The following is a 20,232-nucleotide window of genomic DNA, read 5'->3' on the forward strand; positions in this document are numbered from 1 at the left end:
AAAACTTACAATTATAATATACTTTCACTGAAATGATTTAGGAGGTAGTAAGAATGTGAACCAAAAATGGAACATTCCCCACCCATTTGATATTACATTTTAAGGATGTAATTATCACAATTATATGTAATTGTTCGTGAGTGCTATATAGAATGGGTATTTCTGCATCTCCCTTCCAACAACCACCTTTGCATTTTTTAACCTCCCTCTACTCAGATTCTAGAAACTGTGACATAAAATTTGGCTCCTCATTCTCTCTCCACATATGTATAAAACACCTCCCAGAGTCTCTACTTATAAAATTCTTAAATACCGTAGTGACCACACTCCACTCCCACCCCAGCTGTCATTCCTACTGTTACTGGTCTAGCTCTAACTCTCATAATTTCTTCTTTACATTATTGCAACAGCTTTCTGCTGGCCCTAACTTCAGTAACTAATCTGGACTCACATACCTCTAGTGTTATCTTTTAAAAAATACAAATCTAATTAGGTTATTCCCTTCCTCAAATCTTAACAACCATCCTGGAGGGACAGAATTATTCAAACTCCTTAGCATGGCATCTAAGGGCCTCTACAGTTTGGTTTTGATTTTGTAGTGACTTTTTGCCAATATTATGGTGTTTTTTAAATTATTTTTAACATTTATTGTGAAAAGGATATAGAACCTCCCCTCCCCCAGTTTGCACACCCTATTTTTCCACTTCATCTGCTACTCCTTTCAGCATTAAGCCAGCACTCCAGCTGCACACAAAGGTGTGGGTCCTAGACTTTAAGCTTTGGGTTATGCTGTTTCTTCAACCTGGAATTCTTTTCTCCTGCTTTCTCCAGCAGCCTGGGTTTTTCTTACCCTTAATGGCTCTTCTTGAAACTTTCCCCAATTTCTCAGTTGGAATTAATTGTTCCTAAATTTGTTTGTCCCTTGAGAAACATTATTATTTTATGTCTTATATTATTAGTTAGTAGTTCACACATCAGTCTCTCCTGGATTGAAAGTTCTGTAAGAGGGGGATCATAGAGTAGTACAAACCACATGGAATTTGGCAGTGAACAGACCATTAAAGGCCTAAGTGTGCCACTTAGTAGCTATTGATCTTGAACAAGTCACTAAACTTTTTAAAATGTCGATTTTCTTATATGTAAGTTAAGTATAATGACAACAGCCTCACAGAGTTGTTATGAGGATCAAAGACCACTATGTATATAAAAATGTCTCACACATAATAGGTGCTCAATAAATATTCTGCTCATCTCTGTACTCTCCATCTGGAACAGTATTTTGTAGGTAGAAAGCCCTTCATCAGTGTTTGCTAACTGAATGAGTCAATATGTCCTGTTTGTGATTTTAAGAATTCTTAAAGCACACTCACAGGTCAGGATCCTACTGTAGGGCATGGAGGGTTTGCTGAACAGCTTTTTTTATTTTTTTAAATATATTTTTTTTTATTTCAGAGAGAAAGGGAGAGAGAGAAAGATAGAAACATCAATGATGAGAGAGAATCACTGATTGGCTGCCCCTTGCATGACCCACACCGGAACTGAGCCCGCAACCCGGGCATATGTCGACCCTCAACCACTGAGCCATGCTAACTGGGCGGGCGAACAGCTTTTATCATCACATTTTCTTACAATAATTCACGACTGGTTGTGAGAAAGCAATTACTTATTCTCTCTTGCAATGGTACATTTGCTTGGTGTCATGGGTATTCTTATTCTGGTTTTTATTTCTTTTAATGAATTTAATATTTTAATTTAATAACTTTATTTTAATAAAGTTAATATTGTCATTGAAGCACAGATCTGCAATGCCAATTTTTTAAAATATCTTTTTTAGTGATTTTAGAAAGAGAGGAAAGGAGAGGGATAGAGAGATAGAAACATCGAATGACTGTCTTCTGCATGCCCCCTACTGGGGATCAAACTGGTGACCTCTTGGTTCATGGGTGGATGCTCAACCACTGAGCAACACCAGCTGGCAACAATGCCAATTTTGTCTACAATAATAGTATTCACAACACCCAATTTGAAAATAAAGTGACTTCCTTTTTAAATTGACATACAAAGCCAAACAAACAAAACTATAATATAGAAAATACCGGAACATTAGCTGTGCAAGCTGTGCCCCCTGAGGCAAATCAGTGAGCCCCTTTGGGGTCAGTTTTTCTCTCTGCACATTGGGAATGATAATAATGGCTATTGTAGTGAAGTGTTGTCAGGATCAAATGAGATAGCTAGTAACACTGTGAGTACTTGGTAGTAGGTGTTCAGTAAGTTAATTCCTCGTCTCCATTCTTCATTGCTCTTACAAAAGCCTACAGCATATGTGCTCCTCCATTATGAAGCATTTCAATAATTAAAAACTAAAGGCAGTTATCAAAATAAATAAACATGATGACAGTCATTTCTCCAGTCTCCTGGAGTCTGTGTCACATTTCCCCCCCCCCCCCCCCAATTATAGTTTTCTGCTAATCTACAAAGTTCAGAAATTCTCTGTGGGGTTTCCCAGCCACAGTGTGGATCAGTGAGGCTGCACTTAATTGAAAAACTGGATTTAATAAGGAAACAAGAGTTATTGTGCCTTAAAGAGACCATTTTCCATGCTAATTTAGTCTCCAATGTGTTCTCTGTGCAAAATGAATGTACAAGGCATGCTTTTTTATACTCCTATAGTAATTCTTGGTGGGCACATTTTTCAACATGCTTTATGATCGCCTAGGTTGATGTGTCTTTACATATTGATGCATGTTTAAACAATTACTGTGTGTGTGTCTGTGGATGAGAAAAATCCTATTTTAACAAACTCCATAGAGAAATGAACCATTTACATTTTACTGAAATTTGGTTGTAACAAAGACGTTACTAAATAGCCATTCCCCAATGGAGGGAAAGTAATGCCCAGCCCAATCGCAGGGCTCTCACTTGCTGGGGTCCCCTGCATGCCTCCAGTCTACTTATGGTCACCAGCACCCCAAAACAGGCTTATAGGGAATCCGAATACAAAGTAACAAATCCGTACACAGAGTGACAAAGCCTAACCTTGACCCTCAGTGTTCATAATATGGTATTTTGTGGGCTGATATCTCTTCCTTGATGACATGGATTCTTGATCCTTTCTTTGCCCTGATCTTGGATTCCTGCCTGATTCTTTATCTTACAGCTTCCTTTGAGTTTATCCTGTGCTACTTCTTGCCCTCAGGAACTACTTCTAATGCATTTTGCCCACCCCACTAACAGGTTTGACTTCTTCTAAATCAGTGGTTCTCAACCTTCCTAATGCCGCAACCCTTTAATACAGTTCCTCAGGTTGTGGTGACCCCCAATTTCATTGTTACAAATTGAACATAATTAAAGCATAGTGATTAATCACAAAAACAATATGTAATTATATATGTGTTTTCCGAAGGTCTTAGGCGACCCCTGTGAAAGGGTCATTCGACCCCCAAAGGGGTCGCGACCCACAGGTTGAGAACCGCTGTTCTAAATGCTCACACCCTGGGTGCCTGTTCTCTCGTCTGGCCTCAGTTCATTGCTCCCTTCCACTTCACCCACAGGCCTTTGGGGCATCTGCTTTCATTTCTTAGTCATCTTTCTGCTTCTCTCTTCTATCCTTATTTTGCATTTTCCATCTTACTTCCAACGTTACTCTCTCCTGGTTTAAGATCTCCTGAGGCTTAAACCCTATAAAGCTCTCTACAGAGAAGGATAAAGAAGGGAATATTTTTAAAAAGCAAATTGAGAGCATGAGGCTTTATTTGATGACAGTCATGACAACCAATATAGAAAGAGGGAGGGGCTTCTTGCTGATATGTGAGCACCTTGTTGATGCACAGGTAGATGTCTCAGCAGGAGTATCCAGTTAGGAAGCATGAAAGGAGGTAAGGAGCATCCCTGCTTGTGCAACTTCCTTCCGGCTTTTATTAAATTGTTTCTCACCTGAGGAGATGCTCGGTTTCTGCCTCTATCAAAGGACATGTTTTCACATGTGGCCTAAACAATCATCTGAGTTTAACTTAACCTTCAGTGACCATGGGATCTACAGATCACAGAAGCTCCCATTAAGTAACCATCTTATCTGGACCTTTAGTTGAACAGCTGAAAGTTACAATTTTTAAAAATACTTGAAATACAATTTTATATGTAGGGCATGGCTAAATACTTGTCCAAATTGGAGAGGCAATCATCAAATAGACGAGATCATCAGTAAAGTCCCTTAAAATTTGGGCTTTTGAATGAAGGTATCAGGGTTTTACAACACAAAAATTCTCGCCAGCACACACACATAAAATACTTGTTCTGTTGTTGTGCACACACTAATTCCTGGAAACTCTGGAGAATTAAACTTTCCACTCACTACCTCTTCATCTCACTACCTCCCCAGTTCTTACAAAATATTTCAGGTTTTTTTTTATTTTTTTCCTAGTTTCAATAAAAGTTGAAAGAACCTTCGGGATGAGGGCACCAGAGAAGGCTTCCTGGAACAGGCGCTGTTATCGCTGAGAGAAGGTCCATGTCTGGAGAGGAAGTGAGCTGGCACTGCCACAAATCAAGAGGGAGAATTGGGGAATGGATACTAGATGAATTATATTGAATACAAAGTTACTATATCAGTGGATTTTAACTGTCCTCAGTTATAAGGATATTGCTGATCTATTCTTCAAGAGACCCTGTGAGGGATTCTGAAGTTAATCTAGTCCCAAAAAGATGAAGGTTGGAATTAAAGCAATGGCAATGGGTGGGGAAGTATAGACAGATGAGAGAAATTTATCTGATAGATTTAGTTAGATTTGCTGACTAATTAGTTATTCAGATATTAGAGAGAGAGAGAGAAGGGGTTAGGGATGACATCAGGGGATTCTAGTTACAGTGGTTTTGTGCAAGTTTGGGGGAAAATATACTAAATGTCTGTGGACATGGTGTTTTTAAAATCCTGGTGAGATTGACATGTAGAGATGACAAGTAGAGAGGTGATTACACAAGGCTGAGCTGGAGAATATTTAGGAGCCAAACAAAATATGGTACATGAATATAGAGTAATTTATAGGTTCTCTCTCTCTTCCTCTCTTCCTCAACATCTATATATATAAAATCCTAATATGCTAAGTGTCTGATTGATCGGTCAACCGTTCGGTCGACCGCTCGACCAGTCGCTATGACATGCACTGACCACCAGGGGGCAGACGCTCTGACCAGTAGGTTAGCTTGCTGCTGGGGTCCAGCCGACTGGGACTAGGTGAGGCGGGCTGGACATGCCCTGGAGCCCTTCCACGGTCCCTCCCCAACCAGCCGGCCAACCTCTTGTGGTTCCTCCCTGGCCAGCCCCCACTGGCCCCCATCGGGACTGGGCAAGATGGCCCCAATCAGCCCCAATCATCGGCCAGGCTGAGGGACCCCACCCATGCACAAATTTGTGCACCAGGCCTCTAGTAGATTAATAAGATGAAAGCAGAGAAAAATGTGGTTATGACTCCTTCTTTAGAAACCTATCCATCCATCCAAAGAAATAATCTCATAACTGGACCTACAGTATTTAGTCTGACTTATTTTCCAAGATTTAGAAATAATTTTAACTGAATAAAGTTTTTATTACTCTGGTCCTCATTATAAAGGGATCTAACATTTACACTTGAACTTAAATATGATAGAAATAAAAATATAATTTATAAAATATATAAGAAAAGAAAAGAAAAAAGCAGTCCCTAACTTTCTATTTTTAAAAAGGCATATAGTCTGCTAATAGTGACATGATATTCTAGTTGAAAACAAAGCTCAGTTTGAATAGATGTAACAGATGATTTAGAAAGAAATCCTATTGATAGTTGTCATTTAGGAATAGCAAATTAACTAAGGTCTCAAGCAAAATGTAATCTAGAAGTAGAATATAATAACACAAGAAAAGAAGGGACTGTTATTTGTAAAGGAGTTGATTTGTTACTTAATAAGCAGTTAAACTGAGAATTTTCTCATTCTCCAATTTTTCTTAATAGGGATCACCTACTTCCTTCAATTTCTGAGCTCTCTGACATCATTCTTCCTGATCATCCATTTTGATTACCTTTATCGGAGCAAACAGATGAATAGCTCAATTATCTATGCATTGGCTAATGTGAGTGACTATGACATGAGAAGACATTATATAACAAACAGGGACACAAGCTGTAAATAGCCATTCCAGAACTGATTCAAGATTTGCTTAGAGCCCTGTATATGCTCCCTTCCAAGATAATAGGGATAAAATGCCTAGAAAAATAAACTATATGTAGTAGGTGATCACTTATGTGCAGCTCTCCTTTTTTCACTCCAGCCACTAACCACCCTCTCCTTGCAGGGAGCTTATCTTCTTATAGTTGTCCAGATACTATACTAACTCCATCTCTGTAATTTTTATGTGAGAATCCCTCCTTACAATTATTTCTGCATTCTGTGAATTTAAATGATATCCTTGAGTGGTAGTAAAACTCTTAGTTCTCCAAAAGCAACAATAGATAATAGCTAATTTATCTATTAAGTGCTTACCATGTGCCAGAAAGTTCGCAGTACTTTATATATATATTACTTACTCTCACAATCATTCTATAAGGAAGTTGTATTAGTCCCTGTTTTACAGATGGGTAAACTGAACCACAGATCAATCAGATAATTATGTCAAATGCAGGAGAGAAACATAGGCAGCCGAATTCCACAGCTTATATTTATAACCGAATTCCACTACTATATATAAAATGTCAGTGTTTTCTTGAGTGATATGAGCACAGCAAATTTTGAGAGGTGTCCTGTATAAAGGTGCTGGAAATATCACACACAAAAATTTGCAGAACTCATTCGAAAAGTAAATGGTAGAGAAGTGGTGTTACAAAGAAATTGATTTACTTTTGCTTACTCCATTGCTTCTCAGTCTTTGAATCTTGAAACCTATTTTCATGTAGTCTCTAATAATATCTCCCCAGAACTGATATCTGCGGACAAGTCTTTGAGAAGTGTTCAGAATGGCCTCTTACCTGTGGCATTGAGAGATTTGGAGGTTCATGGCTGTCCCAAAGGACAAATTCAAAAGAATCTTCAAAGATTTCTCCACCAAAGTGACGATAGTAAATGATGCCATTAAACAGGTCCCTCTGAAGGAAGCCAGGGACAGGATAGCCTATTGGGTCCACAAAACACCAAATATTTTTGTAACCAACTGCAAGTGTTTGGGTATAAAGATATCGGACTTACCTCAAGTCTTCTCGGCATATCATGTTGTATGTACCTAAGGAATCTTCATAAAAGCTTATACATAACAAAGCAGGAAAATTAAAGTTGTTACATCTGTCTTAAAATATGTGGATGAATTAGCATTAGAAAAGTCTTTTTAAGAAACATTGTCTTAAGAAACACTACTTGATCCCTATTTTGATGCTCCTGACTATTTTAAGAACTAGTTATGAAAGTATTCTAACAAAATATAAGGAAATGTTATCCATGAAATTACTTTATCAAAAATCTACAATAAGTCAAACAGCTCTCTTCAAACTTATTTGTTCTATCACTGTGCTTGGCTGACTTAATTTTTCCAAGTGAAATGATTACTTTCAGGCCCAGCTCTGGAACTTTCTGGATGCCCACCCTTGAATGAATCAACTTCAAGTCTCTAAGTCTCAAGCTTCCCATCTATAAAATGGGAATAATAATAGTATCTCACCTCATAAACTGATGCCCACCTTCGCACAAATATCTTAACTGCCCAGAACTTACCTATCAGTCCTGGCCCTGGCTTCTTCATGATCTCTCCAGCCTGAGGAGGTCTCGTGACATTAAAGAAGATGTAGTCATCACTGGAGTCCATGTCTGAAGCTCTCAGCATGGAACCCTGGATCAGTATGGTCTGGCCCTCCTCCAGTTCAATAATAACGTTATTGATGAGGAACGGCGGACTGTCATCTTTGGGCAGAATGTTGATGGGAAACTTATAGCGGATGCTGTGATGACCATCGAATATCCTGAAGACCACAAAGTCTTTGGTGGAGTCGCTGTCATCGTGATGATAGCGAACAACTCCAGCCTGCAGGTCAGCCACGGTGAAGAGAAAGCCTTTCCCCCCTGAAGGAGAGAGCAGAGATGGCGCTGACTGAGGGAGGGGCGCAAAGGCAGCCCTTACAGGGAAAGCTGCACTAGGCAAAAGGGCACTGAGGAAAGGGGAGCAGCTGATACTTCCCTCTTTGGGAGAAACCACCTCCACAAATCAGGTTTTGAACACTGGTTGTAACAATTACTAGCTGTGTAGATTGGGCCAGGTATTTAATTTATTTGAGACTCATCTATAAAGCAGAAATAATACCTACCTCATAGTCCCTAGTATGGATGGGAGAACTTAAAAGTAAGCCGATAATAAATGTTAATTTTTGTTTCACTCACTGTTATCAACCTACACGGCAGAACTTCTTACTGGTGTGGTCTCAAACCTCAGCATCAGCACCATCTGTTAGAAATGCACGTTTTCAGGCCCTACCCTAGACCTACTGAAATAGAAATTTTGGAGGTAGGCCCAGCATTATGTGCTTTATTAAACCCTCCAAGAGTCGAATGCATGCTAAAACTTGAGAATCATTGGCTTATTGACCAAGAGCTAAAGCTCTGGTATCAAATGGCCAAGGTTCAAATCCCAGTTCTGCCACTTACTAGATACATGACCTTAGACAAGTTGACTTCTCTAAGTCTCAGTTCCCCATATGTAAAGTAGGAATAGTAATAGTACCTCACTTCATAAAGTGGTATGAGATAAAGCATGTAGAATATTTTGCACCATATCTGGCACAAAGTAAATACTTAATAAATATTAGTACTACTTCCTATATCCTCTAAGCCCAGAACATCATTGTCTTATGGGCTACTGCTCTCTCTATACTTCATTTCATAGTATTAATAAACATTGCTTCACTTTGTATAAACATTTATCATTTTTGATGGCAGGAGCCTCATTACTCTCCCCACACCATGTGTTTGTGTTAAAAACCTCACTGGAATCATGATTAAACACTAGCATAATGGATGCTACAAACTACTTACCCAATAGCCACTTACTGCTTCTTGCTCAGTACCAGGATCCCAGTTCTATTTGGAATGACATGGGACTATTTTTAAAAAATCATGTCCCCAGACTCCACTGCATGTTGGGATAGCATGTGAGTTGGTAGGAGATATAAGTGAAAGTCATTGTCCTGGGACAAGTGGTTAAAGAAAGCAAGCTAGAAAGCAAACTAAGATGGCATAACTTCTTTATTCCTTCCTTCCTTCCTTCCTTCCTTCCTTCCTTCCTTCCTTCCTTCCTTCCTTCCTTCCCTCCTTCTTTCCTTCCTTCCTCAAATGCAGACCCAAAGCTAGAAGTGTAGGTGCCATCTTGTGAGCACCGACCTAGCAGAAAAGAGCATCTGGCATCATGGATATGGAATGCCACATCTGGACAACTTGTCACATGAGGGAAATATGAATTTTTAAGCCACTATAATTGAGTTTCCCTACATGCAGCTGAACATCCACCCTAACTGGCAGGCTCAGGCATAAGCTGACCTGGCCCAGTCCTGGGATTAGACAGGAAAATTTATCATTTTATTTTTGATTTCAGAATTCCCTTATCATAAATGATGATAAATAAGAGCTCTCTTTCTGCTTTATAATTAGGCAAACTAAGAGGATAATTGAATTAAATCCTCTGAGCTCATTACCAGGAACGGACTCTATCATCATAAAGTATGGCTATTATTTTTATTAGGCTCATTAACCTTAACTACCATCCTTATAATTATAAATCCATTTCTTTTAAACTATGGTAACTGCTCCTAATATCATAATAACATAATGATTAAAAGTATTTTTAAAAGCATGTTTTTCAATACATTTCTATGAGACAGAGAAATGAGAGGAAAATATTTTGTCTTCCTACTGGGATGAGATAACCAGGTAAGGAGTATATTTAGAAGGAGCCCAATGAGGCATCTGAACTTTAAGTAATGAGCTGCGCCTAAGGCAACCTAACACCAATGTTTCAAGAGCTCTAGATTTGGGGGATATGACAATTCAGTTAGAAATGGGGCCCAAGAGCTGCTGTGTGTATCCTGTTAAACACGATTTGCTTTTGGAGAAGTTTCTTCTCCAGCTCCTTGCTCGGTTACCAAGGTGGAGCCTTCACCTCTTACTGTGAGCCGCCCGTGCTGCAGGCCGTCCACGGCGACCAGCTGTACAGCACGAACGTCGTCGTTGTCGACAACCTGAAACTGTTCCCAGGTGATGGCCCGAGACTGCCCTTCCAGGAGACTCAGACCTGCAAGACAGAACAAACATGTTCTATGACATGCCAACACGCGAACGTTAAGACAAAATGAATGCATTTTAACTCACAAAACGAGCTGAAATTGTATTCTCAAAGCTTTTTCAGAAACTGGAAGTTAGCTTTTATTGCTAGTACTATTTTCACTTTCAGTACTATCACCTCCAATCTGGCCATTGGCTCCTCGGGACATACCCTTTAGAGACATGACAGTGCCAGACAGTGAACACCAAGGAAAGAACAGATGCTGTGCTCACAGTGGCCTCTAACGCAAAATGTCCACAAGGACTTTTCTGAAGGCCACATCCAGATATTTTGTGGGCACAGGCAGCAGAAGTACTTTTACAAATAAACCTGAGCCTTGAGCAACAGGGGTTTGAGCTGCACAAGTCCATTTATACAGCCTTTTCCAATAAATACTGTAAATGTGTTTTATGCTCCTCATGATTTTCCCTTTTCCCCTTTCTCCTGTTTTCAGTGTAGGATTAGTGCATGCAACCTGCCTCAGTAGTTGTTGCTAGGGAACCTGAGCTAAGACATACAGCATATTTAAGGGGAGGAAGAAAGGGAAGGAGGGAGCAACAGAGGGAGGGAGGGAGGGACGGACGGACGGAAGGAGGGAGGGAGGGAGGGAGGGTGAGTACATATAAGGAATCTCTGTGACTGGTAATAACAATTTTGAAGCCAAGAGTATACAGTATGGCTCAGGACAAGGCATCACAAGGAACACAGCAAAAGAGCAAGCAAGCAGACTAGAAGTATATATAGCAAAACATTAACAGTGGCGATGTCTGCACAGGGAAGTAATAAATGATTTTGAAGTAATAAAATATTTTATTCATTTATTACTATATCATTCATTTTTTCTTGATCATTCATTACTATTCATTCTTTTTTTTTTACTATTTATTGTACTTTCCAAGTTCATAAGTAAATTTTATTTTATTTTAAAAACGGAGTCTAATGTGCAGAGTAGCCAAAACCAGATTTGGAGTTTTCTTAACAAGCCTGATCACACATAAATATACAGACTATTAAGTCTCTATGCTCATGTAATAATCTACTTAATATGTGATTATAACTAAACTACAGGACACCAATTCCTTCTTTTCATTTCATTATCCCTCTAACAGAGGTAGATGAGACACAGAGTCAAAATTATAAGTGAAGGTTGCTCAACCAATATTATCCATCTCTACTGAAACTCATGTGTGCATGCATATACTACCCACATGCAAGCACGCGCGCGCGCACACACACACACACACACACACATTTATTTAAGCTGCCACCAGAGGATTTAAGTCAGACACAGATATGATCCCCTTAACAAAACTTAGCATCACTGCTTATAAGTATGTTTTGAATCCTATTGATGGGATTAATGGGAAAGAAGAAAATCTTCATTTACATTCTACATTTACATTTGACCTAAATCTATACATTGCACTGTAAGTTCAATTAGAAACGAGAGGCAGAGTAAAGGCTTCGTTTAAAACAAATTAAGCCGTTTAAGCTCTTCTTTATGTATTGTGGTTTCCAAGCAACACAACTTAACAATAAGACAAATGTATGCCTCCCTTCCATCCCTCTGGACAATTTGAGTTGGAGACCTTTTCTCTCTCAGCCCAACTGGAGCTCAATATCGCAGTCACTCCGTGCCTCTGTCAGGCGAACGTTGTCCTGGCTTATCTCCTGCCGAGGAAAGAACTCGTCTCCAGGACTCAGGAATCCTGGATTCAAGCTTCTCACCCTTCCAGTAGGAAAAACAAAATGAAACCAACTATCTGATGCCCGAACTGGACTGAGTTTCGGTTGCCTCGTGTGTGGAATGGGAATAAAACTGCCTTTCTTTCCTGGCACATGTACTTTCTTTCTTCCCTTCAGGGCTGGGTTGCTTGACATCCTACACTGAGCTGCACCTGTGTTCCAGGACACGCGTGGGGCGTTTGTGTCTGACGTTCTGACGGAGATGTGGATGGTAATTGGCGTGCTCCTTTCAAAGAAGAAGTCGTACACCTCCAACTCCACCTGTAAGCAAACAGTTGCATATGAGCCACACATGGAGATGTTGGAGCATAAAATACCTTCACACCACAGACGGAGGCTGCTGCTGCCTGATCTCCTTCATGACAGCCTGATCTCACCTTTTCAGGCTCTAGATCTTGCTGCTTAGTTTATAATTTTTAAATTTTCTTCTCAATAAAAGAATTCTTAACCTGAAGTAAGCAAACATGCTGGAAAAGTGTCCCTGACTTTGCTCAACATCAGACCAATGGAGCCTCTCTCAAAGGTATAGGGTCTAGAGCAGTTCTCAACTAGGGGTGATGTTGTGCCCCCGGGCGACATTTGGGAACGTCTGGAGACGTTTCTGGTCTCACACTTGGGTGTGTGTGTGGAGGGGGTGCTCCTGGCATCTAGTGGAGAGAGGGAGGAGGTGTGCTGCTAACATCCTTCCATGCACAGGACAGCCCCCATGACAAAGAGTTACCTAGTCCAAATGTCACTGCCGCTGCTGTTGAGACCCGGATCTAGCAACATCTATAGCCATACTGTTAAATATCCAGATTTAACTTGCTCCTGTGAAATCCATAACTACTAAGTGGGGCTATATAAGTTTGAGCCTTATTAGGTGAGATGTATGTGTCTCAGCAGGTGTTGACAGAGAAGGATGAGGTATGAGGCAGGAATGGAAGACACACTGCCTGCTTTGGAAGGACGTGTGGTCCATCTGAGAGGATAAGAGCAATGATCAGACCGCAGCATGTCAGCCACTCCAACATAACAGAAGCAACAGCTTCAAGGGAACGGGCTGAAAATGAAACTATACTGAGGAGGAAGAAGTACTTTTGCAGGAGTAATGTAAATATTACGTTGAACCACTTGAAATTGTATGTTATGTGCTCACTAAGAAACTCCTCTCAAATATGTGTAATACCCAATAAAATGAGTTTGAACTTCCCAAAGAGGCGAACATGACTGGAAGGTAGACTGACCTTCACCCAGAGAAGGTTAGCTGGCTCAGGGGCTCTGACCAAGGCTCCGCCCTCAGTAGTCCCACCCCAGGTGGCGGAGTGAGCAAAGTTCTGCAGAGATGCAGGGCTTCCCGCCCACAATATTGGAACAGGGCGTAGTCCCCACTGAGATAAGTGAGCTACCTTCTAACAAAAATATCACAGATTTGAACGAAGGCTGCATTGAGGTTCTACGACACAATGCCAGAAAATGCACACAGGAAGCAGAAGAGGAGCAGTGCTTTATTTATGAGCTGCAGGTAAAGCCGGTGACTAATGAGAAATTACTTCATAATATGGAAGGAATGAGAGGCAAGGACAGGAAAGAAACAAAAGCTGCCACTTACTTTTATGACATGAAGGAAATCAAAGCAAAGGGCAAAACGCAGCCCTTACAGTCTGAAGTCTTTTGTCTGCCCTTAGGACTAAATGCTGCAAATGCTAAAATTAGATGAAGGGCAATGTGGTAACCCCAGGGACACTCATTTTCCGTAATAAACCTGAACTCAAGTCTGTATCAATCTGCTCATTTAAATTTCAGCTTGCTGGTGGGTTTTTAAGTATGGGAAGGGTTATTACGTGCAAGCCTGTAACCAGCTGTTCTCTACTCCCTTTGAATACAAAGCAAGAGGCAAGAGGCTGAAGTGGGAGCAGGAAAGATTTAGATTAAATGGAAAGAAGACTTTCCTGATGGAAAGTGTTGGATAGTGAAATTAGTCCTCATATGAGACTATGGGATCGCCTACTCCAAGTCAGTGTTATTAATCAAAATTAAGGACCCCAGGAAAACACTTGTGCAAACAAAAAAGAATTTAAAATTAATTAAAAAATTATTTTAAGGGGAAAAAAAGGAGGCATATGTAATACCCTTTGTAATACTTTAAGCAATAAAACAATTTAAAAAAATAAAAATAAATAAAAATAAAAAATTATTTTAAAAAATTATAAACAAAACTCATCTCTAACTTCCATGGTCTGTGTAATGCAGGAAGGCTGTTGAGGGCAGCAGAGTTCCTGGGCCAAATGTGGCCCTTAGAAATATTTCCTAGCTGGCACAATATATTTAAAATGTTTAAATATGTTTTCTATCTTTAAAAACTGGAACATTTTTACAAAGAAATTATAGACGCCCCACTTTTCTTGACAAACAAGAGCCAGAGCAACTGTAGGCACCTCTGGATCAGCTGGAGCTGAGCTGCAGCTGCTTCAAAAGGCACCAGCTCGCTCCTCAGTCCCCCACAGTGTCCCTCCAGGAGGGTTGGCTTATCTGCATCACTAGCCTGGCTCCTCTGGGCATTCCAGTTTGCACCCAGATGGACAGTGATTGCTTCTCTTCTGGGGCAATGGATATACAAACTCACCTGAAAGCTAAGGGAAGTGGCTTTGTAAGTAAGTCTGACCACCAAATAGGCTAAAAGTGTCGTCTCCCTTCCTTCTTACCTCGTAATGTCTCCTTTCGGAATGGCTGCTGTTTGGCGGCTGATAGGCGATCTGCATGTCCCTGAGATCTTTCCAGGTGAATGAGGAGACTGGTCTGGTGTGATCCCACAGGTGAGTCACAAAGCCCCGCAGCGGGGCTTTAGTAATGTTGAACACCAGCAAGGTTTTGGGGGTCTCATCCTCTTCACAGTCCAGAACTGAGGTAGTCAAAGAGGTCAGGATGAACTGATCCACTTCCAGAACAAACATGGCCATGAACGCTGCCCTCGGAACCTGGTTGGGAATGCCAGCTCTGATGTAGACGGGCAACCACGCACTCTCTGACTTTTGAAGGAGAAAGAAAATATGAAGGGGGAAATGATGTGAATAAAGCTGGAACACACAGGGTGAGCAGTGTGACATTTAACATACAACCACAACCTGGAGGGTGTATCTGGCAGTGATCTGACACCTGGCTGTACAGTAAATCATCGGGGGAGCTTCTGACACATTCTGATGCCCACGCTCCCTCTCCCTGTAATTTAATTGCTCTGAGGAGGGAACCAGAAAACTGGCTTTTTTTTTTTTTTACAATGTACTTTTATTGATTTCAGAGAGGAAGGGAGAAGAAGGGAGAGATAGAAACATCAATGATGAGAGAATCATTGATCAACTGCCTCCTGCACGCCCCCGACTGGGGAATGAGCCCGACACCCGTGTATATGCCCTGACCAGGAATTGCATTGTGACCTCCTGCTTCATAGGTGATGCTTAAATACTGAGCCATCCTGGGTGGGTAAAAAACTGTCATTATTAAAGCTGTCTGGTGAATAATATACAGCCAGTGTTGAAAAATTGCACCCACTTTCGCATCAGAAAGAACTGGCCTTTTATTCTATCTCCACCACTTATAATCTAGCTGCATGACTTTAGACACGTTATTTAACTCCCAAATCTCACTTCCCCCAGCTGTAAAATGGGAATGCTAGACTCCCAAGTACATGACAGGAAGTGCCCCCTCACTTCCTGTCATGCAGCTTTACATCAGGCAAGGGCAGAATGAGGGAAAATGAGCTTATCACTTGATATTCATGCAACTGAAAAATGGTTACCAGTTTTCTAGTCTGTTAAATCCCTGGGTCTCCAAGTGAGAAGCAGATAATAGGAATTGCAAGTGACCACTCAAGCTGGCAACACGCCCTCCTCAAATGAGAGAGCTGTGAGGAAGGAGCCCTCAAGCGGGGGGTCTCCAGAGGAACCGTGAATGTGCATCTTGGGACCTGAGGGAGCAGCAAGTGCGACGGGCAGAAGCGTCCTCCTAACAGGAGCTGCTGGTTATCATAGGATGTGATGTTTCCCACTGTTGAGAGCACCAGGCTCGATGATCAGAGTCGAATTGGTTTAAGAGTGCTGAACACTGGCTATTGAACAATGAGTGTTATTCTGTAGATAACAGAAAGTTAAAAATGGAATCTGGGAGGATCTCTGTCTCAATTGAACTTCCAATAAGAAAAATACCAGATTTCAAAGTGAATGTGAGACAGGTACAGTGGCGGAGTTTAACAAACCCTCTTACCCACTGTAAGAATATGAAAGGGCTGAGAGAGGTAAGAGGAAGAGAGCTTGTTAGAGAGAGGAGTGCTGTGTTGTGCGGAGTCACTCCCCTGACACCCAAAGCCACACAAAGAGGAAGGGTGGGGCAACCCTACATCCCTTGTCTCAGGTGTCAGAAGAGCAGTTTCCTTGAGACCAGCCTTCAGATGTGTCTTTTACAGGTGGGACACACAGAGGGCTGATGCTGGGCTCAGACCTGAGGAAGCTACGTGGCCAGAGACAGGAGAATAATGGTGGATGTGCTGGGCTCAGCCTACTGTCCTTGTGTGTGGCCGGAAATAATACAAGAATGCTCCCAGATACAAGCCAAGGAGGACAGAGGGTTGGTCTGGGGCCACCCTGGACCCTGACAGTTAGGGTGCATTCTTGAAAGGCCAAAGAATCCCCGCAGCAAGAAGCTGGAGGTGGCCATCATATCCTAGGAGCTGCAGGAGGAATTTCAAGTGCCCACTCAGGCCAGAAATGCATCCTCCTGAGATGAGAGATCTAGGGGGAAGAGGCCTTCATTAAGGGGTGTCTCCCAATGAACCATGAAACTGCCCCAGAGACAAAGGAGAAGCTTGAAACATCTGCCAGACTCAAAGAGCACGAAGTCAGCATAGTAGCTGATCAAATAAGACTTCTCTCTCCAACACTCCCACCAAACCACCTGCCCCACAGCCTGGAAGTTCAGAAACTAGCCAGCAATGCGCTCTAAAGAAGAGAGCCCTGCAAGAAACAGGGAAGACAATCAGCACCCCTCCTGTGTGGTTTATGAAGACAAAAGAATGTATTCACTTGCCATTTAAAAATCTATCTGAAGATTCATCATTTGAAAATTCAAAAATGGAGAAATCACCATATAAAAGGACTGGTGCTGAACAATATGACCAATTAAACCTAGAGTTAAGTCTAAATAAATGTTAATTTAAACATGTTAAGAAAATGAATACAAATGTCAAAAGAGCTTACTTGAAATAGAAGATGTAAGAAATAATACTATGTATGAAACAATAAAATATAACAATCATATGCTAGAATTAAAATTGCAGATTATATAAACAAAGCCTGAGAGGTAGGTAACGGCCAGGAAAAAGGATAACTAGGATCAAGCCTTATCATCTACAGGAAGGAGCCAGTGAGCTTGTTATTTTTTTAATTTAAATATAAAAACATAGGTTAAATAATTTTTTTAAATTTAGAATTTAATCCTGGTAAAACACAAAGTGGGATAAAGGATTTCCAAATAAGTACAGATAAAGCCAGAGAAAATTTAGCCTGTCTTGTAAGGCAGTTTTTAATAAGCAATGCAAAAAACAAAAGGAAAAAAACACCTTTATATATATATATATATATATATATATATATATATATATATATATAAAATTACAAAAATATAGCTTATATTCCTTTCTTTAAGACAAATATTTTGAAGTTAAATATCCAATTATGTGTGTCTTGCACAAGAAGCATTTAAAATAAAATTATATACAAAGGTTAGAAGTAAAAGGATGACCCAAAGTTATCATGTAAGAAAATAAAAAAGCAAAAGTGACCATATCAATTTCAAAGAAAGATAAATCCAAGGCAAGAAGCACTAAAACAAACAAAACAAAAAAAAACCAGAGTGGGCAGTTGATATGATAATTTATACAAGACAAGGCTTCTGATAAGCATCATTATATTTAATATTATTCTGGCCAACTCAGTGGAGAAGAGACCAGAAATAACAGGAACAATTACTGAAAAAGGAAAGATAAAATTATCATGATTAGTAAAAGATATAATTATGGTTTGTAAAGGCCCAAAGAATTGAAACGTTCTTAGAATAATTGAATCCAAGAAAGAAAAAAAAAACCAGAGAGAAGAAAATTATACCAAAAAAAATCGCTTTCCTACTTCTCATCAGTAACCAATTAGAAGATATAATGGAGGGAAGAGAGCCTATTCGCAATAAGTTTACAAAAACAAACTGCCTAGGACTGGCTTTCATAAGTGCGGTCAACTTGCATGAAGAAAACTGCAAACTTTAAAGAGACATATCAAAGAACATTTGCCTAGATGAAGTAAGACACCTCACTTCTGGGTGAGAAGACTAAATACAGTAAATCTTCTACTGTTCCATTTCTTCCCTAAATAACTTGTAGTTTTAACTGAATCCTGATAATAATACATAGGGGCTTATTTTTAAACTAACATAAATGATTAAATTATTTATCTGGAACTAAGAATAGGTGAGAATGAATAAGAAAGTTTTGTAAAGGAGTGATGAGGAAGAACCCGCCTGTAAAATATTAAAGTGTATTATAAACCCATTATATTTAAAATAACACAGAATTGACAAAGCAATAAATAGGCAAATCTAAGAACAGAAGAGATAGCTTTGAAGTAGTATCTTTCTATACCTTAAAAGAATCATTGAAAATCAAGGTTAACAGGTTAATTATTCAACAATAGTGTTGAAAATTTTGGCTACTTGGAAAAAACTCTTCCTGTGTTTCAAAATATAATAAAATTTATTGCAAGTGGATTAAAGAGGCAAAGATAAACAAGAAAACCTTTAAATTTTTAGAAAAAAATTATCGGTAAAATAATTTGATAAGTATAGACTTACACAAGCATAAAAATATAAAATTTTAAATAGAGCATAAATTTAACTCCATAAAACAAAACTAACTTTGGTGTGCATGCCTCCCCGCCGTGTGTGTATGTGTGTGTGTGTGTGTGTGTGTGTGTGTGTATCTAAAAATGGTAGAAATATAGGTAGTTTTACTTCTTATTTTGCTTTCAGTGTTGTTGTTTTTTAAATACTCTTTGCAGTGAGCATATTAACTTTATATTCATAAGATAATCTGTTGTATGACATGCCAAATTGACTATGGAATAGGTTAATTCTAAATAAACTAAGAAGGTGCTTTAAAGGGGTCAACTCCCAATAAAACTGATCTGAAAATATAAATAAAGCTCTAACTCAGTATAGAAAGAAAAAAGAAGAAAAATCAATCAAGTAAAAAAAAAAAAGGGATCTACTGTTTTTTTTTTATGGAGCTAAGAAAGCATTAAAAGTAAAGAGGTTCACATCAAAACATCAAAACAAGCAGAAGACATCCCCTAGTAGTTAGGAGACCTAGAGTTTAGTCTTGGTTCAGCCATAAATGAGCCGTGTATGTTTGGGCAAGGTATACAATTCCTCTGGCCACAACTATACAATAAGATGGGCTAAACCAGTTACTTCAAACCTGGCTGATGACCAGGTTTTTTTTACTGGGTGACTTTTTAACTGGCTTTTGTGTGGTGCTTACTATGTGCCAGGGTTTGTGCCAAGTGCTTTATAAGTATTACATCATTTAATTCTCTCAATTATTCTAAAAAGTAGGTATTATTACCCCCATTTTAAGATTAAAGAAATAAAGCATAAAGTTCAAAGTCACACAGCTAGACCTTTGAACCCAAACCATCTGTGCCCAGCATCATGATCTTAACTATTAAATGTTAGACTCAAATCTACCTCAAAGTTTTTCCCAAATCTCAATTCTAAAATTTTCTGATCCTATTTTACCATTTCCTTATTATATCATGTCTTATCAATTCCTGAGGGATAATAATGTTCAATGTTTGGATCACAGGAGAAATCCTAGGGAGAAATCATACTGTGAGCAATGACGGTCTTTCACCAATATAATCTTGGACCATTGAATATCAGCAAAAATCCAAACTGTTTCAGATGGTACACAGTCTCCTCAACTACCCAAAGAAATAAATCATAGAGTACATGACGCGGTAGAGTAGCATGTTAAATATTTCAGATGAGTTGATTCCACTTTATGTCATCATTTCAATGTGAAGAGAACAAGAGGAGGAAAGGGCAGGAGAGTTTAAAAGAAATTGGAAGATGGGGGAGGCTGT

At 39.6% G+C, this 20,232-nt stretch overlaps 1 protein-coding gene across 1 annotated transcript in view; it reads right to left on the reverse strand.

Moving 5' to 3' along the window:
• Positions 1 to 20,232, reverse strand: part of FREM1 (FRAS1 related extracellular matrix 1) — a 120,886-nt gene that overhangs the window by 91,886 nt on the left and 8,768 nt on the right. The window contains exons 5-9 of the mRNA XM_036331189.1: positions 14,755 to 15,078; positions 12,223 to 12,331; positions 10,163 to 10,294; positions 7,732 to 8,076; positions 6,996 to 7,138 (exon numbers count right to left, since the gene is read on the reverse strand). Coding sequence (XP_036187082.1) covers positions 6,996 to 7,138; positions 7,732 to 8,076; positions 10,163 to 10,294; positions 12,223 to 12,331; positions 14,755 to 15,078 — 1,053 coding nt within the window. The remainder of the gene's footprint in view (positions 1 to 6,995; positions 7,139 to 7,731; positions 8,077 to 10,162; positions 10,295 to 12,222; positions 12,332 to 14,754; positions 15,079 to 20,232) is intronic.

The sequence above is a fragment of the Myotis myotis genome, unplaced genomic scaffold (assembly GCF_014108235.1).
Source record: "Myotis myotis isolate mMyoMyo1 unplaced genomic scaffold, mMyoMyo1.p scaffold_m19_p_12, whole genome shotgun sequence".
Classification (NCBI taxonomy): Eukaryota; Metazoa; Chordata; class Mammalia; order Chiroptera; family Vespertilionidae; genus Myotis; species Myotis myotis.